Genomic DNA, 22,844 nt, shown 5'->3' on the forward strand with positions numbered 1-22,844 from the left:
TTCTTCTTTTGGAAAAAACTTACTCTCAGAAAACTGTATACATTTAAATGATAAAAAGTAGGCTTTGACGTAACAGAGCACTCAGTTAAGATGAATGGGCTGAGGTCACACTTTTGTGTGTGTTTTATTATTTCAGTCTGTCTGACTTGCAGAACAAACAAGGCAGCAGAGTGCTAATTTACAGTGGGAAGGTTATCTTCCTAACCAGGAAGAGCCAAATGTATTTCTGGGAAATAAAATCTGATTCTACAGCACATAAAATCTGTGGAATCTGCTGCTGATTTCCTGCCTTCACAGATTTTTTTTGCAGTTGGCAGCAGCTTAAAGCAGTAAAAATCAAACTATTTTTGAGACAGTTTGTAGTAATACATCCAAAATGCTAAGTGCAGAGTTGTCTGGAGTAATAAGAAAATCCAGAGAGAAAAATGGGAAAAATTAGTAGATTGTCTTTAGATAACATGATTTAGACTAGTTTTTATTTAATCCTTGTAATCTTCCTGTGGCACTGAATGCTCAGGGTATTGATAATTGGATATATGGATTTTTACCTGCAGGTTAATTGTTGGAATCTGGCCCAGGTTAGTATTGACCAAAAGAAGTAACCATCAGAGTTGGTACCCTATATTCCCCACTTCCCCATTGACAAATCTGAGTTTAGCATTCAGCTCTCCAGGTGGATGTACATTGGTGCCCACATCTACATACATCTAGCAAACAGGTGTTTCAGCTGGGTTTTCTGATCTGGTGAGCCATATTTAAGGGATCATGCACCAAAGTATCCTAGAAAAAAAGAGAGAATACCATAATAATTCATTTTATAATAGACTCAGTGTTTGATAACTACACTCCCCAGTCCTCCTCTTTGCTACAGCCCAATTCTATTTCAGTATCTTTCTACATCAGCTGTGGTCTAGATTGTTGTTTGAGCACATGCTCAGCTCTATACATGCATATAAGAAAGCACTCTTGCCTCAGGGAACTTCCACTCTAGTTTAGACCCAGACAATACAGTACACCTGACAATACAGTACACAGGAGAGATCATTTTTGTGTAAGAATTTTTTCGGGATTGATTTGAAGGAAGAAAGACTGTGCCATATGTCAGAACAGGGAGACCATAAACAACTAAGAGCCATTAAACAACTAAGGATTGCAGAGCATAATAACACTGTGTGCCAAGGAGGCCAAAGGAGTAGCTGACATAGGGCTGGCTAGCTATGCTAGCTTTGTGGCCACTTTGCACCTCAGGAACAATGCAAAGGGACTGGAACAGAGTCGAGGATCTGGGCCATTGTCTAAATGTAAAGATACTCAGCTGTAGGGCTGGTTTAAAACAAACAAACAAACAAACAAACACATCAGGAAAATGCCTTCAGTTGAATGCCATTGAGGAAAACGTTCAGCCTTACTATTCATTTCTTCAGTTGTGTTCTATCTTTAAAATATACAGATCCAGACAACGTTCTGACAAACCTTTAGCTATGGCGTCATGAAAAGCAGTGTTATATTTAAGGACTTGAGTCACTGATTTCTCTTTTGCATGTCCCCATCACTCACTGATAGTAGGTCTATCGCAGATGAGCCAAAAGTCTTCCCTAAATTGTAATTCACCCTTGCAAGATTACATGGGCATGGAGAGGAAAATGAAGAAGAAGATGCCATAAGGTGAAATTCACTTGTGTCCAGAAAGCCGCCCAAGACCTGTGTACCACTTAGTTTTTTTTTTATGAAAGCTTCAATGTGGGACTGAACAGGTGTGCTCTGGCCTTGTGGTGACTTTCTGAATGGGTTGCCATCATGTTTCCTTTCACACAGGTCTGTTTCTGTTTATTTCTAGAAGAAATATTCTTGAGATTAGCTTTAAGTGTTGTATACACATAATTGCAAATATTATTGGAAAGTGACAAAAGTCTTTAAAAAAAAAGTCTAGCTCAGTTATTTATTAGCACTTTCCCAGAGTACAGTGTCAGCACAGACAATATTTGAAATGAATGTTGTATTTGATTAGACTGATTGATTGTTCTCACCGCTGAGGATTTAGCATTCATTAGTCATACTAACCAGTCATTAGTACTGCCTTTATCAGCAAGCAAAGAATAAACAGAAATTCTAATAAAAATTCACCACAGTGAATGTACTCCATACCTAAACAAGTTTTATGACTGTCAGTGTATTAGATTAGCTGTTATAACATTGGCAGCATAAAAGTTTCTGTTATAAAAAGTTTAAAATCCTTTAATGGTTGTTTACTTTGAATCTAGATGCTTTTAAATTTAAGTAGGCTAAACAGATAATCTCTCAAATCCAACATAATAAAGTGCTAATAGTTATTTTTTACCTACTGATATATTTGTATGGGATCCCTTTTAGCTATTAGACTTGTGGTTTCCTAAGCAAGTTGTACTAACCTGATTTATCAAAAACAATCTCTATGGGAGAGAAATCAAAATCTTGTATCAGAGGTTTCAATCAAACAGCAAACATATTCTGGTATATACAGAAAAAGTACAAAAATGGAGACCATGTTTACATTTAACTGATTTCACTCTCATATGTCCATTTTAACTTTACATAATACATTGGTATTTATATAATAGTGATAAGTGCTCCAAAGAAATAAGCACTTTCACTGCCTTTAATTTACATGTGTTCAGTGTATTTATCCTTATTTCTCTAGTAATTTTTTTAATGTATAATTATTTTTTAATCTTTGTAATTTTTTTTACAGGAGTCCCTGAATGTTATTGATCCTGGTTTGATGGACCTAAATGGTCCAAATGAAGATGCGTTAGAATGGGATGAAACTGATATAAGTAATAAGCTGATTAGCACTAATGAAGAATTAAATGAACTTGATCAAGAACAAAAGCAGGATCATCCAAAACAGAAATCTGCTTCAGAAGAATGCAGTAGTAAAGACTTGAATCAAGAAGAACATATCAGTGATCATGAAACTCCTCTGTATTGTTCCAGCATTACATCACCTCCTAGCCCTCACATTTACCAAGTGTATAGCCTCCACAATATAGAGTTATCAGGAAAAAAACATATACCTTTCTTGAAAAAGACTTCAAACTTCCCCAGTGTAACAAAGTCTAATATTTTAAATAAAAGCCTTAAGGACTCCCCATTTTCCTCTACCAAATCTCTGCCAGACCTAATAGGCAGGACCACTTTGGCAAAACCATTCAATTATATGTACCATAGTGGAAATATAAGCAGACATTCTGAGAGTGAAAGCAGAATAGTTAGTGAAGGTGATACAGAAACTTCAAACGATTCTGAAATCTTTTTGATAAATGATATTGAAGGAACGGAGAGTAATCCTGAAATTGGGCCTCTGGAAGCCCATAGGAGTGACAGAGTTGATGTGATAAAACAAAAAATTAAACAAGAAGAAGAGGACCATATTACACTTTCAAATAATTGTCACTCAACTTCTTCTGCATGTTGTGCAAGTGGAAAAGAGGGAGATCTAAATGGTGCTACCCAACATACCTCTGATGGTTTGGAAGAAGAATTACAAGAAAAACATGATGTGCTTACATTTTATGATTACTCTTACCTCCAAGGTGCCAAACTCAAATTGCCAGTGATGATGAAACAATCACAAACTGACAAAGCATGTACAGAGGGCACTTTACTTCATGGTTTTTATTTTGATAAAATACCCTGTAAAGCTGAACATCAATCTGCAGAGTTACACCCAGATGAGTTTATGCATGAACTTACTTTGGCAAGTGTCTCCAGAGAATCAGATTCCACTTCTTGCAAATCTATGGAGAGTGCTAGGAAATTAACTGATATACAGAATGCAAAACAGGTTTCACCTTTATCTCATAGCTCTTCATTAGAATCTCTTTCTGTGGCTGGTGATTTGTTTGGCTCAAGTATTTTTAAAGCTGGCGATGGTCTTCAGCGAAGCACATCTTTGGAAAGCTGGTTGACCTCATACAAAAGCAATGAAGATCTTTTTAGTCATCATGGCTCAGGAGACATAAGTGCAAGTAGTGATTCTGTTGGAGAACTCAGCAAAAGGACATTAGATCTCCTGAATCGTTTAGAGAATATCCAGAGCCCTTTAGATCAAAAGATAAAGCGCAGCATTTCCGATATCACACTCCAAAATAGCTCACAAAAAATGTCATTAGCGGGACAGTTAGCACTAGATATTGCATCCTCAATCAACGAAGATTCAGCTGCTTCTCTCACTGAACTCAGCAGCAGTGAGGACCTTTCTCTTTGTTCTGAGGACATTGTATTGCACAGAAATAAAGTGCCAGATTCAAATGCATCATTTAGGAAACACCTTAATCGGCCAGTAGCTGATGAGAGTGATGTCAATGTCAGCATGATTGTTAATGTCTCCTGCTGGCACTGATGATGAAGATGACAGTGATTTGCTTTCAAGTTCTACCCTGACCTTGACAGAGGAGGAGCTGGGCATCAAAGATGAAGATGATGACTCCAGTATTGTAACTGATGAGGATATTTATGAAGAGTGCAATTTAATTTCTGGACTTGATTACATAAAGAATGAACTCCAGACTTGGATTAGACCAAAATTTTCTTTGACAAGGGAGAAGAGAAGATGCAACCTCAGTGAAAAAATTCAGTGCAGTAAAGATGTAAGTAGCAATGAGATATCAAAAGCAGTAGATACATTGAGCACTGAAACACTTTTGAATGGTTCAGTATATAAGCTACCAGAAAATAATGGCAACAGTAAACACTTATCAGATGGTCATGAACTGGGGCCAAAAAGTCAGACTAAAAAGGATAGTTCTCAGGCTGCTAAAGATCAGTTTGTGGATGACATAGAGAATGGAAATGTTGAAAATACTCCAGACAGTCAAAAGGAAGAGCTTATTAGAACTTCATCCGCTCCCAAAAATCTTGGCTTACTTGATGGTAAGGGACCTGAAAATGAAAGTTGCGTCTGCGAAGCATTTACAGATAGTTCAGATGATTCACATATGGATGGTAAAGAGACTGTTCAACCATCAAATATATCCACAAGTCTTCTACAAGAATGTCAAAATCATCTTCAGTCTGACGATTATTGCATTGCTTATACTCCCATTAGAAAGCCTTGTATGGAGCCTGTGTCCGAAATGAGAGGTATAGATACACAAGATACTTCTTTACAAAAATATTTACCTAATGATCAACAAAGCAGAACAAGCACTGTTGAAAAACCTACTGATTGCTGTGCAGCTTTTGAACCAAATGAAGCACAGGAGAACACCTCAGCAAGTGGAAGTGATTCGTGTTGCAACTGTGAATCTGTTGCTTTCGATAAAAGGAATGTGGACGATTGCTCAGTGCACAGCTTTGTGATGGAGATAATTGACATGGCATCAACAGCCTTGAAGAGTAAGTCACAGCCTGAATGTGAGACAGCCACTCCTACTTCATTAACACAAATCAAGGAAAAAGTAATGGAACATTCTCACCGGCCCATACAACTAAGAAAAGGGGATTTTTATTCCTATCTTTCTCTCTCCTCTCATGATAGTGACTGTGGGGAGGTAACCAAATACATAGAGGAAAAGAGCAGTACTCCAGTGCCACTGGACTTTGCAGATGAGAGAGAAAACATTGAATGTTTTTTTGAGGCTTGTCCCGAGGAAGAGCGAGTTGAGCAGCAACCACATTTCTCTTACACTAGCCCTGAAGGATCTCTGGCTTCAGGCAAAGTCCCAGAATTATTGGCTGAACCTAAAACTTCTGCTAAATGTAGTAGCTTTTCTTTCTTAAGTAATGACATTGATGTAAATGTGCCCAATCCTGCCAACCAAAAGATATCAAACAATTTAAAAAATATTATTGATGATTCACTGACTTTGGACAGCCCTAATGAAGGCTTGGACATGAATTCTCTGAAGTTTAGCACTAAAAAAAGAAGTACAGGAAAGTCACTTGGAACTGCAAAGTCTAAAGGAAGTACTGCTGCTTCTGCAAAGGCTTCAGCTATAGGTTTTCAATTAAAGCCAGACCACTGGAAAGATAAGGATGTATTGCACCAGGACGATAAAACACTTACTTGTGAAGAAAAACTCCTGAATCTTCACACTGAGAGGCACATAAATATGCACAGATAGAATGTAACCCTCCCGCGCACATACATTATCTCATAAACAGGTATGTACTATACAGTATGGCTTTGCATATGACTTATTTGTATTGTTTGTATAATGAAAGGGTATGAATCACCATACAGGACTTTTGTTTTATGATAGTACCATGCTTTATATATATGTGATTGATCACAATCCAACCCTAGTTTACACACCTCTAGTCAACTAATGCATTCAAGACACTGGTTTTGCCCCTGGTAGTTGCATGGACTGAAGCTCCACTCCTGTGGAACACACAAAATCCATTTCAGAGTGGTAGCCGTGTTAATCTGTATCAGCAAAAAGAATGAGCAGTACTTGTGGCACCTTAGAGACTAACAAATTTATTTAAGCATAAGCTTTCGTGGGCTAAAACCCACTTCATTGGATGCATGCAGTGGAAAATACAGTAGGACGATATATATATATACACACAGACCACACCACACCACACGATCCATTGTCTACAGCCAAGCTCTAAGATACAACCGCATTTGCTTCAACCCCTCAGACAGAGTCAAACACCGACAAGATCTCTAGCAAGCGTTCTTACAACTACAGTACCCATCTGCTGAAGTAAATAACAGATTGACAGAGCCAGAAGAGTACCCAGAAGTCACCTACTACAGGACAGGCCCAACAAAGACATGAAACAATGGGTGTTGTCATACCAACTATAAGGAGAGTAATCAGTTAAGGTGAGCTATTATCAGCAGAGAAAAAAAAAACCTTTTGTAGTGATAATCAGGATGGCCCATTTCCAACAGTTGACAAGAAGGTGTGAGTAACAGTAGGGGGAAAATAAGCATGGGGAAATAGTTTTACTTTGTGCAATGACCCATCCACTCCCATCTTTAGTCAAGCCTAATTTAATGGTGTCAAATTTGCAAATTAATTCCAACTCAACAGTTTCTCCTTGGAGTCTGTTTTTGAAGTTTTTTATGTTGTAGTATTGCGACTTTTAGGTCTGTAATTGAGTGACCAGGGAGATTGAAGTGTTCTCTGACTGGTTTTTGAATGTTATAATTCTTGATGTGTGATTTGTGTCCTCTTATTCTTTTATGTAGACACTGTCCGGTTTCGCCAATGTACATGGCATATGTCACATTGGTAGATGTGCAGGTGAACGAGCCTTTGATAATGTGGCTGATGTGATTAAGTCCTATGATGGTGTCCCCTGAATAGATATGTGGACAGAGTTGGCAACGGGCTTTGTTGCAAGGATAGGTTCCTGGGTTTGTGTTTTTGTTGTGTGGTGGCTGGTGAGTAATTTCTTCAGGTTGGGGGGCTGTCTGTAAGCAAGGACTGGCCTGTCTCCCAAGATCTGTGAGAGTGAGGGATGGTCCTGAAGGATAGGTTGTAGATCCTTGATGATGCGCTGGAGAAGTTTTAGTTGGGGGCTGAAGGTGACAGCTAGTGGTGTTCTGTTACTTTCTTTGTTGGGCCTGTCTGTAGTAGGTGACTTTTGGGTACTCTTCTGGCTCTGTCAATCTGTTTCTTCACTTCAGCAGTGGATATTGGTTGTAGAACGCTTGATAGAAATCTTGTAGGTATTTGTCTCTGTCTGATGGGTTGTAGCAAATGCGGTTGTATCTTAGAGCTTGGCTGTAGACAATGGATCGTGTGGTGTGGTCTGGATGAAAGCTGGAGGCATATAGTTAAGTATATCGGTCAGTAGATTTCTGGTATAGGGTGGTGTTTATGTGACCATCCCTTATTAGCACCATAGTGTCCAGGAAGTGGATCTCTTGTGTGGACTGGTCCAGACTGAGGTTGATGGTGGGATGGAAATTGTTGAAATCATGGTGGAATTCCTCAAGGGCTTCTTTTCCATGGGTCCAGATGATGAAGATGTCATCAATGTAGCGCAAGTAGAGTAGGGGTGTTAGGGGACCAGAGCTGAGGAAGCGTTGTTCAACTGTTGGAAATGGGCCATCCTGATTATCACTACAAAGGGTTTTTTTTTTGTTTTTGTTTTTTTCTCCTGATAATAATAGCTCACATTAACTGGTTACTCTTGTGATAGTGGGTATGGCAACACCCATTTTTTCATGTTCTCTGTGTGTATATAATAATATATATATATATATATATATATCTTCCTACTGTATTTTCCACTGCATGCATCCGATGAAGTGAGCTGTAGCTCATGAAAGCTTATGCTCTAATAAATTTGTTAGTCTCTAAGGTGCCACAAGTACTCCTTTTCTTTTTAAGATATGGGAGGTAATTGTCCTGCTTTACTTAGCACTGGTGAGGCTTCAGTTGGAGTACTATGTCCTGTTCTGGGTGCCACACTGTAAGACAGAATCTTTGGAGAGAGTCCAGAGGACAGCAACAAAAATGATAGAAGTTTAGAAAACCTGATCTATGAAGAAAGATTTAAAAAATGGGCATGTTTAGTCTTGAAAAAAGAAGACTGGGGGCGGACCTGATAGTCTTCAAATATGCTAAGGGCTGTTATGAAGAGGACTGTGGTCAGTTGTGCTGCATATCTTATGTAGGTAGAAAAAGAAATAGTCAGTTTGAACTGCAGCAAGGGAGATTTAGGTTAGAGATTAGCAAAAGCTTTGTGACTATATGGATAGTTAAACTCTGTAATAGGCTTCCAAGGGAGATTGAGGAACCCCCACATTGGAGGTTTTTAAGAACATGTTAGACAAACACCTGTCAGGGACAGTCTATATATAGATGGTCCTGCCTTAGTGCAGGGGGCTAGACTAGATGACCTCTCTGAGGCCTTGTCTACACTACGGAATTAGGTTGAATTTACAGAAGTCGTTTTTGTAGAAAGCATTTTTATACAGTCGATTGTGTGTCCCCCCACACAAATGCTCTAAGTGCATGTAGTCAGTGGAGTGTGTCCACAGTACTGAGGCAACCGTCAACTTCTGGAGCGTTGCTGTGAGTAGCTATTCCACAGTTACCGCAGTCTCTGCTGCCCATTTGAATTCTCGGTAGAAATCCCAGTGTCTGATGGGGCTAAAACATTGTTGCGGGTGGTTCTGGGTACATATTGTCAGGCTCGTCTTCCCTCCTTCCCTCCATAAAAGCAAGGGCAGACAATTGTTTTGCACCTTTTTTCTTGAGTTACCTGTGAAGACACCATACCACGGCAAGCATGGAGCCCGCTCAGCTCACTGTCACCGTACATCTCCTGGTGCTGGCAGACGCGGTACTGCATTGCTACACAGCAGCAGTTTATTGCCTTTTGGCAGCAGACAGTGCAGTATGACTGGTAGCCGTCATCGACATAGTCCAGGGTGCTCTTTTAACAGACCTTGATGAGGTCAGGGGTGCCTGGGAAAACATGGAAGTGACTCAGCCAGGTCATTTCCCTTTTAAGTTTCGTCTCATGGCGATTCAGTCCTATCGGCAGTGCACTGTCTTTTAATCTGCAGCCAGCAGAAGACGATGGCCAGCAGTCATACTGCACTGTCTTCTGCCGAGCACCCAGGTGATGACAATGGTTAGCGGTCGTACTGCACAGTCTGCTGCCAGCAAGATGTGTAAAGATAGATGAAGTGGATCAAAACAAGAAATAGACCAGATTTGTTTTGTATTCATTTTCTCCTCCCTCCCTCTGTGAAATCAACGGCTTGCTAAACCCAGTTTTGAGTTCTATCCCTGAGGTTTTGAGTTCTATCCTTGAGGGGGCCATTCTGTTTCTCGCAAAGCCCCCCCTTTGTTGATTTTAATTCCCTGTAAGCCATGTTGTCAGTTGCCCCTCCCTCCGCCAGAGCAACGGCAAACAATCGTTTTGCACTCTTTTCCCTGGATTGCCTGAGCAGGAGCAGATGCCGTAGCACAGCAAGCATGGAGCCCGTTCAGCTCACCCCAGCAGTTATGACCATTGTAAACACCTCGCGCATTATCATGCAGTATATGCAGAACCAGCACCTGAAAAACCAGGCAGGGAGGCAACAGCAGCGTGGTGATGAGGACATGAACACACTTTTCTCTAAAACCGCATTCCCCCACAATTTGGAGATCATGGTGTTAATGGGGCAGGCTCATGCCGTAAAATGCCGATTCTGGGCCTGGGAAACAAGCACAGAGTGGTGGGATTGCATAGTGTTGCAGGTCTGGGATGATTCCCAGTGGCTCCGAAACTTTCGCATGCATAAGGGCACTTTCATGGAACTTTGTGACTTGCTTTCCCCTGCCCTGAAGTGCAAGAATATCAAGATGAGAGCAGCCCTCACAGTTCACAAGCAAGTGGCAATAGCCCTGTGGAAGCTTGCAACACCAGACAGCTACTGGTCAGTCGGGAATCAATTTGGAGTGGGCAAATCTACCGTGGGGGTTGCTGTGATGCAAGTAGCCAACGCAATCACTGAGCTGCTGCTACCAACGGTAGTGACTCTGGGAAATATGCAGGTCATATTAGATGGCTTTGCTGCAGTGGGATTCCCTAACTGTGGTGGGGCTATAGACGGAATGCATATCCCTATCTTGGGACCGGACCACCAGGGCAGCCAGTACATAAACCACAGGGCAGCAGAGTACATAAGGTGCTGCAAGCACTGGTGGATCACAAGGGACGTTTCACCAACATCAACATGGGATGGCCGGGAAAGGTTCATGGCACTCGCATCTTCAGGAACTCTGGTCTGTTTAAACGGCTGCAGGAAGGGATTTACTTCCCAGATCAGAAAATAACTGTTGGGGATGTTGAAATGCCAATAGTTATCCTTGGAGACCCAGCCTACCCCTTAATGCCCTGGCTCATGAAGCCGTACACAGGCACCCTGGACAGTAGTCAGAAGCTATTCAATTATAGGCTGAGGAAGTGCAGAATGGTGGTAGAGTGTGCATTTGGACATTTAAAGGGTCGCTGGCGCAGTTTACTGACTCGCTCAGACCTCAGCGAAACCAATATTCCCATTGTTATTGCTGCTTGTGTGCTCCACAATCTCTGTGAGAGTAAGGGGGAGATGTTTATGGCGGGGTGGGAGGTTGATGCAAATCACCTGGCCGCTGAATATGCACAGCCAGATACCAGGGCGGCTAGAAGAGCACAGCAGGAAGCAGTGCACCATCACAGAATCTTTGAAAACCAGTTTCATGACTGGCCAGGGTACTGTGTGTCACTTCTGTTTGTTTCTCCTTGATGAAAACCTGCCCCCTTGGTTGACTCTAATTCCCTGTAAGCCACCCACCTTCCCGCCTTCGATCACAGCTTGCTTGCAAAGGAAATAAAGTCACTATTGTTTAAAAAACATGTATTCTTTATTAATTGATTATAAAAATAGGGAGATAACTCACAAGGTAGCCCAGGTGGAGTGTGGGAGGAGGGTAGGAGGGAAGGAAAAGGCCACTTCAAAACTTGTTGAATGCCAGCCTTTTGTTGCTTGGGCTGTCCACTGGGGTGGAGTGGTTGGGTGCCCGGAGCCTCCCACCCCACATTCTTGAGTGTCTGGGTGGGGAGGCTATGGACCTTGGGGAGGAGGGAGGGCGGTTAATCAGGGTCTGCAGCGGCAGTCTGTGATGCCGGAGCATGTCCGTTCGATCCCGCAGTATCCCCAGCATTTCCTCATGCCTCCTCTGATTTTTCTGCCACCACCTCTCCTCACGTTCATCGGCCACTGTCCTGTACTCTGCTATTGTGTCCCTCCACACAACTCTGTCAGTGCCGGACTGCATGAGCTCAGAGAACATGTCATCGCGCGTGTGTGTTTTTTGCCGCCTTATCTGAGATAGCCTCTGGGATGAAGGAGGGAGGCTTGAAACATTTGCAGCTGCTGGAGGAAAAAAAAGGGAGTGAAGTATTAAAAAGATACATTTTACAGAACAATGGCTATACTCTTTCACGGTGAACAACGCTATTCACATTATATTGTACATGAGATTTCGGTACAAAGTCGCATTTTGCATCTTATATTGAGTGCCTGCAGCTTTGGTGTTAGAGATCACACACGCAGGGCCGGGCAACAGAATTTGGCTTGCAGGCGGCCATGGTAAGCCATAGTCTTTCGGCTTCTGCAACCTTTATAACAGCAGCCCCCTCCTTTCCCATACCAAGCGAAGCACGTTGAGTTGGTCATTTACTGCTGCAGTTTTCCTGTTAACGTGCAGCAGTAGAAACCAAACTAACCGCCTCCCCCCATCCAATTCTCTGGTATGATCTCTTTTCCCCTCCCCCCACCGGGTGGCTGGTATCAGGGAAGATCCCTGCTAGCCAAATGCAAACAGCTCAGTACCAGTGGCCCCCCCTACCACCGCATGGCTAACTGCGGGGAGGATTTCTTTTCAGCCACAGGCAAACAGCCCAGTAGGAACGGCCACCTCTGAACGTCCCCTTATTTAAATTCCCCTATTTCAACCAGGTTACCATGAATGATATCACTCTCCTGAGGATAACACAGAGAGATAAAGAACGGATGTTGCTTGAATGCCAGCAAACACCGGGACCATACGCTGCCAGGCTTTGCCATGCAATGATACCAGATTACTTGCTACTAGCATGGCATGGTAAAGTGTCCTACCATGGAGGACAGAATAAGGCTGCTCTCCCCAGAAACCTTCTGCAAAGGCTTTTAGAGTACCTCCAGGAGAGCTTCATGGAGATGTCCCTGGAAGATTTCCGCTCCATCCCCAGACACGTTAACAGACTTTTCCAGTAGCAGTACTGGCCACAAATGCATCCCAAGTCCTCAGGCCTACTTAATCATTAAAAAACGCTTGCTTTTATAACATGTATTATATTTAAAAAGGTACACTCACCAGAGGTCCCTTCTCCGGCTTGATTTGGTTGGGAGGGTATTTCAGTCAGGGTGATAAAAAGATCCTGACTGTCGGGTAAAATGGTGTGCTGTGTGCTCTCCCCCAGCTCGTCCTCCTCCTCATCTTCCCCATCTACAAAATCTTCAGCCATGGCGGAGACTATCCCATCCTCGGAGTCCATGGACAGGGGTGCGGTAGTGGTGGCGGCCCCCCTAGAATTGCATGCTGCTCAGCATAGAAGCAGCATGTCTGGGGCTCTGTCCCGGAGCATCCATTTGATTCTTTGATTTTCTGGTACGCTTGTCTGAGCTCCTTAAGTTTCACGCAGCACTGTGTCGTGTCCCTGATGTAGCCTCTGTCCCTCATGACCTCTGAGATTTTTTGAAATGTTTTGGCATTTCGTCTTTTGGAACATAGCTCTGATAGCACAGATTCCTCTCCCCATACAGTGATCAGATCCAGTATCTCCCATTCGGTCCATGCTGGAGCTCTTTTTCGATTCTGGGACTGCATGGTTATCTGTGCTGATGAGCTGTGCATGGTCACCTGTGCTGATGAGCTCACCTGGCCAAACAGGAAATGAGATTCAAAAGTTCCCGGGGCTTTTCCTGTACACCTGGCCAGTGCATCCGAGTTCAGAGGGCTGTCCAAATTGGTCACAATGGTGCACTGTGGGATAGCTCCAGGAGGCCAATACCTTCGAATTGCGTCCACACTAACCCTAATTTGAAACGGCAATGTCGATTTCAGCGCTAATCCCCTCATTGGGGAGGAGTACAGAAATCGGTTTTAAGAGCCCTTTATGTCGAAAAATGGCTTCGTTGTGAGGACAGGTGCAGGGTTAATTCGGATTTAATGCTGCTAAATCTGACATAAACTCGTAGTGTAGACCAGGCCTTAGTCCCTTTCAGCCCTATATTTCTGTAATTCTGCGATCTTTATCCTGACACTTTCCTTTGCACGTATGCGTGTATAATGTTGTATTATATTGGAATTGTGACATCAGAGAAAAGATGCTTGAACTGCTTTTGGGTCTTCACGACCTGACAATTGCCAATTAAGCGCATACTTAAATTAAACCTTAATACACGTCTACTGGCTTAGTGACATCATCCACATCAAAATCACTGGAGAAGCAGCTGAAATTCAACTGCAAAATTACAAAAGAGATGGATTAGAGTATATGATCAAGTGCCAATATTCAGAGGACTATGTATATATAGAAGTATCTATATGAAAAGTGAGATGAGGACAAAAGGCTCAAGTTTGTAACTTTATACAGCAGTCATAAAGTAAATTTGAATTAATCTTGTGTTAGATTTCATCACTTATTTATTATTATATTAACCTGAGAAACAGAATTACCATAGTGTGTGGTGACTGGCCTGTTCTTCTTGCCCTCATTCTTTCACTAATGATGATAGTAATATAACTTTGCACTTCAATAGTGCTTTTCATCTGCGAATCTCAAAGCATTGCACAAATTTGCCATCCACTGTTACAGACATTACAGTTACTTACATGGTAGCAAGCTGTGTTTTCATTAATACTAGGTTATGGCAACATACAGTTAATCAGGCCTGAGGACCAGAATTGAATATAAAGAATAGAGATATTTACACACTCTTATGCAATGCAGTGAAAGGAAATGCTGAGAATGTACATGATAGTTTGATGGAGTCAAAGCATAATTTTTATTTTGCCTTAAGTTTACAGGCTTTTTTAAATAATAAAAGCACTTTTTATATGCCACTCTTTATTTAAGAAACTATTTACTGTTTGTTAAATGTTATATAGTATTGTTTCTATTAAAATTACACATAGATTTTATTATGCCTAGCTGCAATGCTGGGAATATACCTCAAGTAAGTAAAAAGATGAAAATCCATGCTGCCACATATGAGATCTGTGTTTCACTAAAGTCTGAATTCCCGGGGAATGAATTACAGAAGCAATCTATCCTAATTTGTTAACTTATTCAAATAACAGTTATTATACTTAACTATGCTAAAGATTATCTTTTTGGTGGCAGATTGTTTATTTTTTGATGAGTCTAATTACTGATTTTCTAAAGGTAATTTACATTTATTACTAATACATCTTTTAAAATGTGACAGATAAATGTTGTTCCCATAAGTATATTACGAAAAAAGTTACTATTTAAAAACACATTATTTAATTTGAAAGATAAATGGCAAACACCATTATTTTTTTCCTGTAGCACCTGTGCTGTAAGCTCATTAAAATGTGTAATTCCAAGTGTAGCTGCAATACTAACAGAAAAATAATGTATAATATAGGTATACTCTAAAAATATACTCAGAATGCAAAGCTGACAAAAGGCATACTTACTAATGTAGCTTGGCTAATTTTATCTTCTTCCAGGCTATGTTTGCCTTGGTTGTATAAGAGGATAAAAACTATAGTGGAGAAAATATATTTTCTACCAAATGTATCTAAATTGCAATTTCGTTCTTTATCAGTTTGCTGTAAAACTGACCATGAAGGGAAAGTAACAGCAATTCTATAACCAGCTTCAAAAATACCTCTATCAGAACTGATTATTCTACTATATGAGCCAATATATAGCAGAAAGAAAAGGAGTACTTGTGGCACCTTAGAGACTAACAAATTTATTAGAGCATAAGCTTTCGTGAGCTACAGTTCACTTCATCGGATGCATTTGGTGGAAAAAAACAGAGGAGAGATTTATATACACACACAGAGAGAACATGAAACAATGGGTTTATCATACACACTGTAAGGAGAGTGATCACTTAAGATAAGCCATCACTAGCAGCAGGGTGGGGAAAGGAGGAAAACCTTTCATGGTGACAAGCAAGGTAGGCTAATTCCAGCAGTTAACAAGAATATCAGAGGAACAGTGGAGGGTGGGGTGTGGGGGGGAAATACCATGGGGAAATAGTTTTACTTTGTGTAATGACTCATCCATTCCCAGTCTCTATTCAAGCCTAAGTTAATTGTATCCAGTTTGCAAATTAATTCCAATTCAGCAGTCTCTCGTTGGAGTCTGTTTTTGAAGCTTTTTTGTTGAAGGATACCCACTCTTAGGTCTGTGATCGAGTGACCAGAGAGATTGAAGTGTTCTCCAACTGGTTTTTGAATGTTATAATTCTTGATGTCTGATTTGTGTCCATTCATTCTTTTACATAGAGACTGTCCAGTTTGGCCAATGTACATGGCAGAGGGGTATTGCTGGCACATGATGGCATATATCACATTGGTAGATGCGCAGGTGAACGAGCCTCTGATAGTGTGGCTGATGTGATTAGGCCCTATGATGGTATCCCCTGAATAGATATGTGGACAGAGTTGGCAACGGGCTTTGTTGCAAGGATAGGTTCTGGGTGGGGTTCTGTTGTGGTGGGTGGGTTGTGGTGGAGTATTTGCTTCAGACTGGGGGGCTCAGCCATGCAGAACACAGTGCCATCCACAGCCTCAGAAACAACTCTGACATCATAATCAAAAAGGCTGACAAAGGAGGTGCTGTCGTCATCATCAATAGGTCGGAGTATGAACAAGAGGCTACTAGGCAGCTCTCCAACACCACTTTCTACATTAACCTCTGATCCCACTGAGAGTTACCAAAAGAAACTACAGCATTTGCTCAAGAAACTCCCTGAAAAAGCACAAGAACAAATCCGCACAGACACACTCCTAGAATCCCGACCTGGGATATTCTATCTGCTACCCAAGATCCATAAACCTGGAAATCCTGGACGCCCCATCATCTCAGGCATTGGCACCCTGACAGCAGGATTGTCTGGCTATGTAGACTCCCCCTCAGGCCCTTCGTTACCAGCACTCCCAGCTATCTTCGAGACACCACTGACTTCCTGAGGAAACTACAGTCCATTGGTGATCTTCCTAAAAACACCATCCTAGCCACTATGGATGTAGAAGCCCTCTACACCAACATTCCACACAAAGATGGACTACAAGCCGTCAGGAACAGTATCCCCGATACTGTCACGGCTAACCTGGTGGCTAAACTTTGTGACTTTGTCCTCACCCATAACTATTTCACATTTGGTGACAATGTATACCTTCAAATCAGCAGCACTGCGATGGGTACCCGCATGGCCCCACAGTATGCCAACATTTTTATGGCTGACTTAGAACAACGCTTCCTCAGCTCTCGTCCCCTAATGCCCCTACTCTACTTGCGCTACATTGATGACATCTTCATCATCTGGACCCATGGAAAAGAAGCTCTTGAGGAATTCCACCATGATTTCAACAATTTCCATCCCACCATCAACCTCAGCCTGGACCAGTCCACACAAGAGATCCACTTCCTGGACACTACGGTGCTAATAAGCGATGGTCACATAAACACCACCCTATATCGGAAACCTACTGACCGCTATTCCTACCTACATGCCTCTAGCTTTCATCCAGATCATACCACTCGATCCATTGTCTACAGCCAAGCGCTACGATATAACCGCATTTGCTCCAACCCCTCAGACAGAGACAAACACCTACAAGATCTCTATCATGCATTCCTACAACTACAATACCCACCTGCTGAAGTGAAGAAACAGATTGACAGAGCCAGAAGAGTACCCAGAAGTCACCTACTACAGGACAGGCCCAACAAAGAAAATAACAGAACGCCACTAGCCATCACCTTCAGCCCCCAACTAAAACCTCTCCAACGCATCATCAAGGATCTACAACCTATCCTGAAGGACGACCCATCACTCTCACAGATCTTGGGAGACAGACCAGTCCTTGCTTACAGACAGCCCCCCAATCTGAAGCAAATACTCACCAGCAACCACACACCACACAACAGAACCACTAACCCAGGAACCTATCCTTGCAACAAAGCCTGTTGCCAACTCTGTCCACATATCTATTCAGGGGATACCATCATAGGGCCTAATCACATCAGCCACATTATCAGAGGCTCGTTCACCTGCGCATCTACCAATGTGATATATGCCATCATTTGCCAGCAATGCCCCTCTGCCATGTACATTGGCCAAACTGGACAGTCTCTACATAAAAGAATGAATGGACACAAATCAGACGTCAAGAATTATAACATTCAAAAACCAGTTGGAGAACACTTCAATCTCTCTGGTCACTCGATCACAGACCTAAGAGTGGCTATCCTTCAACAAAAAAGCTTCAAAAACAGACTCCAACGAGAGACTGCTGAATTGGAATTAATTTGCAAACTGGATACAATTAACTTAGGCTTGAATAGAGACTGGGAATGGATGAGTCATTACACAAAGTAAAACTATTTCCCCATGGTATTTCTCCCCCCCACCCCACCCTCCACTGTTCCTCTGATATTCTTGTTAACTGCTGGAATTAGCCTACCTTGCTTGTCACCATGAAAGGTTTTCCTCCTTCCCCCCCCCCCTGCTGCTAGTGATGGCTTATTTTAAGTGATCACTCTCCTTACAGTGTGTATGATAAACCCATTGTTTCATGTTCTCTGTGTGTGTGTATATAAATCTCTCCTCTGTTTTTTCCACCAAATGCATCCGATGAAGTGAGCTGTAGCTCACGAAAGCTTATGCTCTAATAAATTTGTTAGTCTCTAAGGTGCCACAAGTACTCCTTTTCTTTTTGTGAATACAGACTAACACGGCTGCTACTCTGAAATATATAGCAGAGGTGCTCAGAAAGCGATACTGATTTTGTTTCTCAAGGAGGAGACAGCTTGAAAGAACAGCCTTCCTGCATATAAGATCATGCAATCTTTTGCTGTCACTATGACCCATGACTCACCAATGGAATCAGGATTCGTAGTCAAATATTCAGTGTGTGCAGGGATCAGTCCATTACAGGACCTTATGTGATGTTCCTAGAGTCTTTTCTGGAAAATGCATTAGATTTCTGTGTACGATCTGTTATGGTCACACGTAAATCAGAAAATATATTTCCTTCCTTTTATATAGAACATACAATTTAAATTTCACATAGATTGGGAAAAAATTATTACTTGGTCTTAAGAAAAATAAACTGGTTTTATCCCACAATCCTGCAGGAGGAGTTAAAATATCCTGCAACTGACTGAAGGCAGGAGGAACCTAGCGGGAAAGGATGATCCTGTGGCTAAAGCACAAGATTGCTAGTCAGACAATCTGGCTGCTATTCCAAGCTCTGCCATGGACTTTTTGTATGGCCTTGAGCAGATCACTTAATCTCTTTCTGCCTCAGTTTCTTTAACAATGAAATATCAGGGATAATAATTGAGGGGGGGAGTTCTGAGGCTTAAATCATTTACCAAAAACTGTTTTGAGATCCACAGATAGAATGTGATATTTAAATGCAAATGTAGTTACATAATTCTATGAAAAAAACAGTATTCAAGGTCAGTGGAATACAGACACTAACCTATAATAATTTAAATAAAAAAAATTAGGCTGCAGGAATTAGCTAAGCCTTTTCTTACCGTTTGTCTTTGCAGATTTAATAGGGCACTGGAAACAACAGTGCTTCTTTACCTTTGTTTACAACATAGTCATGATACTTTATTTCAGTATAGCAGAAGATTCCACCAGAGGACTTATTTAAAAACTTAATAATACCTAGATGGTAGAAATAGCTACTTTATATCATCATCTGTGGAGGTTTTGATTTTGGAAAACAGGTCCTATCCAACAGGGAGACTATTCTCACTATAGATCTGATTAAAACCCATACCAAAGTTTTTAAAGAGCAAATGTGGTATCTCCATTATTATGCATGTTATTTTTGCACTGATTTCTAAACATACTGTTGCACTTTTCACTATTTTCATGTAATGTACTTTTTCTATAAAAATAGAGAGGTCAGTTACAGCAAATAAGATCAAAGGAGAAGGTAACTGGATAGATCCAGATATTTCTACTTAATTTGGAAGGCATATAATGCATGTCTGGAGTGCCTCCTAGGAAATGCCTAAGAGATATACTTTGCACTAATCTTTTAGCTGTTATTCCGACATAATCCTCATCATAAACCTCTGCTCTTTGATGAATAGTTTAACCCCTGTATTCCAAGCTGGATAAATTCCATAGTATGAAACTCATTACTGGTGCCAGAAATGTCCAAATAGTTCTGTTATACCCCTCTTTGCTTTTTATATTAAAATGTCATTGTATATACATAAATTATGTGTCTCAGTTAAATACTGAGTATCCCTTTTTGTTGTTTGGCTGTGGCAGATCCATATTTTGTTATTGATCGGAGCACCTTTGAGTGTGCTGAAGGTAAGTTCACAGGTAAGTATAAGGACAGGATCCAGGGAAAAGGTCAGACTTGATGATTTCCCTTGTTTGTTTGTTAAAAAAATCAATGAGTTTTCTACAATCAATACAAAGACATTTTTTACTCTAACTTGAACTTAGGCATTTAAAAACCATTGTTCACACAATATATGCCAGCGCATTTAAAGGCTTTGGTATGTAATTGTATAATGGCTATCTTCAGTTGTTCTGGAAGAGCTTGTGTTTTGCACAAAACTGTATTTTACATACTTTCACTTCTTTTTTTTCATTTCCTTTTAGAAACTTGGCTGCAGTTCAGGTGCAGGTTCATCCTGTTAACCATGGGATGACCTCCAATGCCATTGCATCATTCACTGCCTCTCGTTACACTGACTCCCAAGATAAATTTTCTTTCCAAATGTGATTTGTCCATGTTTGTTTTCTGATCAGGCTACATATGCTGGTCCTAATTCAGTAATCATTTTGTAGTATAGCAAAGCCATTTGCTTTCATGTGGATTCCCCTCCCAAGCTACCTCTAACTACCTACCCTTCCTAAACTGAATGCTTCTGTAGTAAGTGAGCTGTAGCTCACAAAAGCTTATGCTCAAATAAATTTGTTAGTCTCTAAGGTGCCACAAGTCCTCCTTTTCTTTCTGTAGTACTTATCACCCATTACATTCTTTAAAGTTTTGCAATTCCACAAATTCATCATGATCAGTCTGATTCGTCTTTACAGAGCTGTACCGGTCAGTACTCTCTTATTTCATGTATCAAATTTAATATATATGTATAATGCATATAAAATATATATATGTATAATGCATATGTTTGTTGAAACTAGTTTGTGTTTAAAATTACAATTTTATTTGATTGCAGCAAAAGGAAAAGTCATTAGTCCTCCTAATTCAATACATCTAAAAGTTAAGCAATTAAAATCAATGCCATTTATTTCATTTTAAAATTTAATCTATGCAACACTTCAAGAAACAACTACATGGTGTTGTGTATTAGGAACTGTTGACATTCTACTGAATTCAGTACAACATTTTGGGGTTTTATGCTTCTTGAGGTGGTAAAGGGAAAAAAGTTTTTTAAAAAAGTGTGCCTTGCTGTATTTCTTATACCATTTATTAAAAAGCTGCTTTCAGAGTAAAATTATGTTGGTTTCAAAGGAGGAAATAGCAAGGTTAAGATGTGTGAATAATTTCTGTATATATGTATAACCAAGTACAAACATTGATGTATCATGACAGTATAAAATGCTTTCATGTTTGTGATGTCCAGTGATTTTGAACATATAAGCCTTAAAATCATTAGATTGCATGATAATTAGAATTGGCATAATAAACATCATTTATTGGGGGAAAAAAGCAAAATTGGTTATCTGTTTTACCCATGTTTGAAGAAAAAAATACTGCATCAAAATGCAGAAAAGGTATCGTTTGCAATATTTCATAGAGTCTAGAGTTTCCATATCAGTTAAGAGGTTTGGGCTACATGGCTCCAAAGTAAAGATCATCAGACTAAGGAGTTTCAAAAATCTTTCTGGTCACACATGGAAATGCAAATATTCAGAACGATTAATCGAGTAAACTGCAACACCAGTTCCCAGAGGACAAGTATACATATCTTAAACCTTTATTTCTTTATTATTAACAGTTTGATGTTGGATGTTAGGATACTTTCTGTCTCTTAAAATTTCATTCATTTACATAGTCCCATTGAATGAGCTTTGTATATATTTAGATAAGCACTTTTACAGTTAGGCTGTTTGAATGATTTAGATTATGTACATTTTAAATGTTTTTATCTTGTTCTAAACTATATTGGGTGGCTAAAACAGTGCTGAAAGCTCTATATAGTATCTCTGCAAAAATGACTCTTTCCTAAAAATCTCTGTTATAAATGGAGGCTACATTTAATAGGCCAGAAACTGGGTCTGCTGTTTTTTTATTTTAACTGTTTAAATACATATATTTTCTATTATGTAGATGGGGGATTATTTTAAACAAAATCCTTCAATATTGGTTTTCTTAATATAATCAATCAGTCCAATCAATCGATTAAATAAAATGCTAGTGGCCTAGCCAGAATCTAGAAGAAGATCTAAAATACCTCATTGGCATATCCATGTAATAGTGGAGGAACTGGTAAGAAAACTTTCCTGTTTTAAGCTACCAAGGGCATATTTTCACTTATAATGGTGAGAAAAATATGTAGGTCCTGACTCTTATCTCCACTAAGTCCCCTTTAAAAGGCCAAAGCAATGTAAAAGAGCCTTAGTGTAGATGAGAATGAAGCCCTTAAAAATTTGAGAAAAATTCCTTGCAATTGCCTTTTTGAATCTATGACATGTTCTCCACTTGCATATTCTCACTGTTACAGTCCAGAATTGTGTTTAAGTTAAACCCAAGTCACACTGAAGGTCTGAATCACTCTTTACAGAATATTGGAAAATGCCAAATAATTTCTAGGTGCAATTTCTCATAAAAATCACACAGAGTTTAGCCAATCTATTTTTTTAATTAAAATTATGAATTTTAGTGGTTTATCATGGTTAATTTTTACATGGGAAATGAGTTTTGAAATATATCTTGGTCTGTCATAGCACTTTGTTTTTAAACTCACTTTGACTGCAATCATATCTTGATGATGAGAACAGAACTCGTAAGTTAGAGGCTTTTCATGTCTGTCAGCTCAGCCAACAAACTGTAAGGCTATGTGGCTCAATCCTGAGAGGTGGAGAACACCTTGACTTAACT

General features: G+C 40.3%; 1 protein-coding gene across 1 annotated transcript in view; it reads left to right on the forward strand.

Moving 5' to 3' along the window:
- The window catches only part of AKAP6 (A-kinase anchoring protein 6), a 391,946-nt gene extending 370,332 nt beyond the window's left edge, over positions 1–21,614 (forward strand). The window contains 3 exon segments of the mRNA XM_038407981.2: positions 2,729–4,374; positions 4,376–6,144; positions 20,381–21,614. Coding sequence (XP_038263909.1) covers positions 2,729–4,374; positions 4,376–6,104 — 3,375 coding nt within the window. The 3' untranslated portion in view covers positions 6,105–6,144; positions 20,381–21,614.
- The last annotated feature ends 1,230 nt before the right edge of the window (positions 21,615–22,844 follow it).

The sequence above is a fragment of the Dermochelys coriacea genome, chromosome 6 (genome assembly GCF_009764565.3).
Source record: "Dermochelys coriacea isolate rDerCor1 chromosome 6, rDerCor1.pri.v4, whole genome shotgun sequence".
NCBI lineage: Eukaryota > Metazoa > Chordata > Testudines > Dermochelyidae > Dermochelys > Dermochelys coriacea.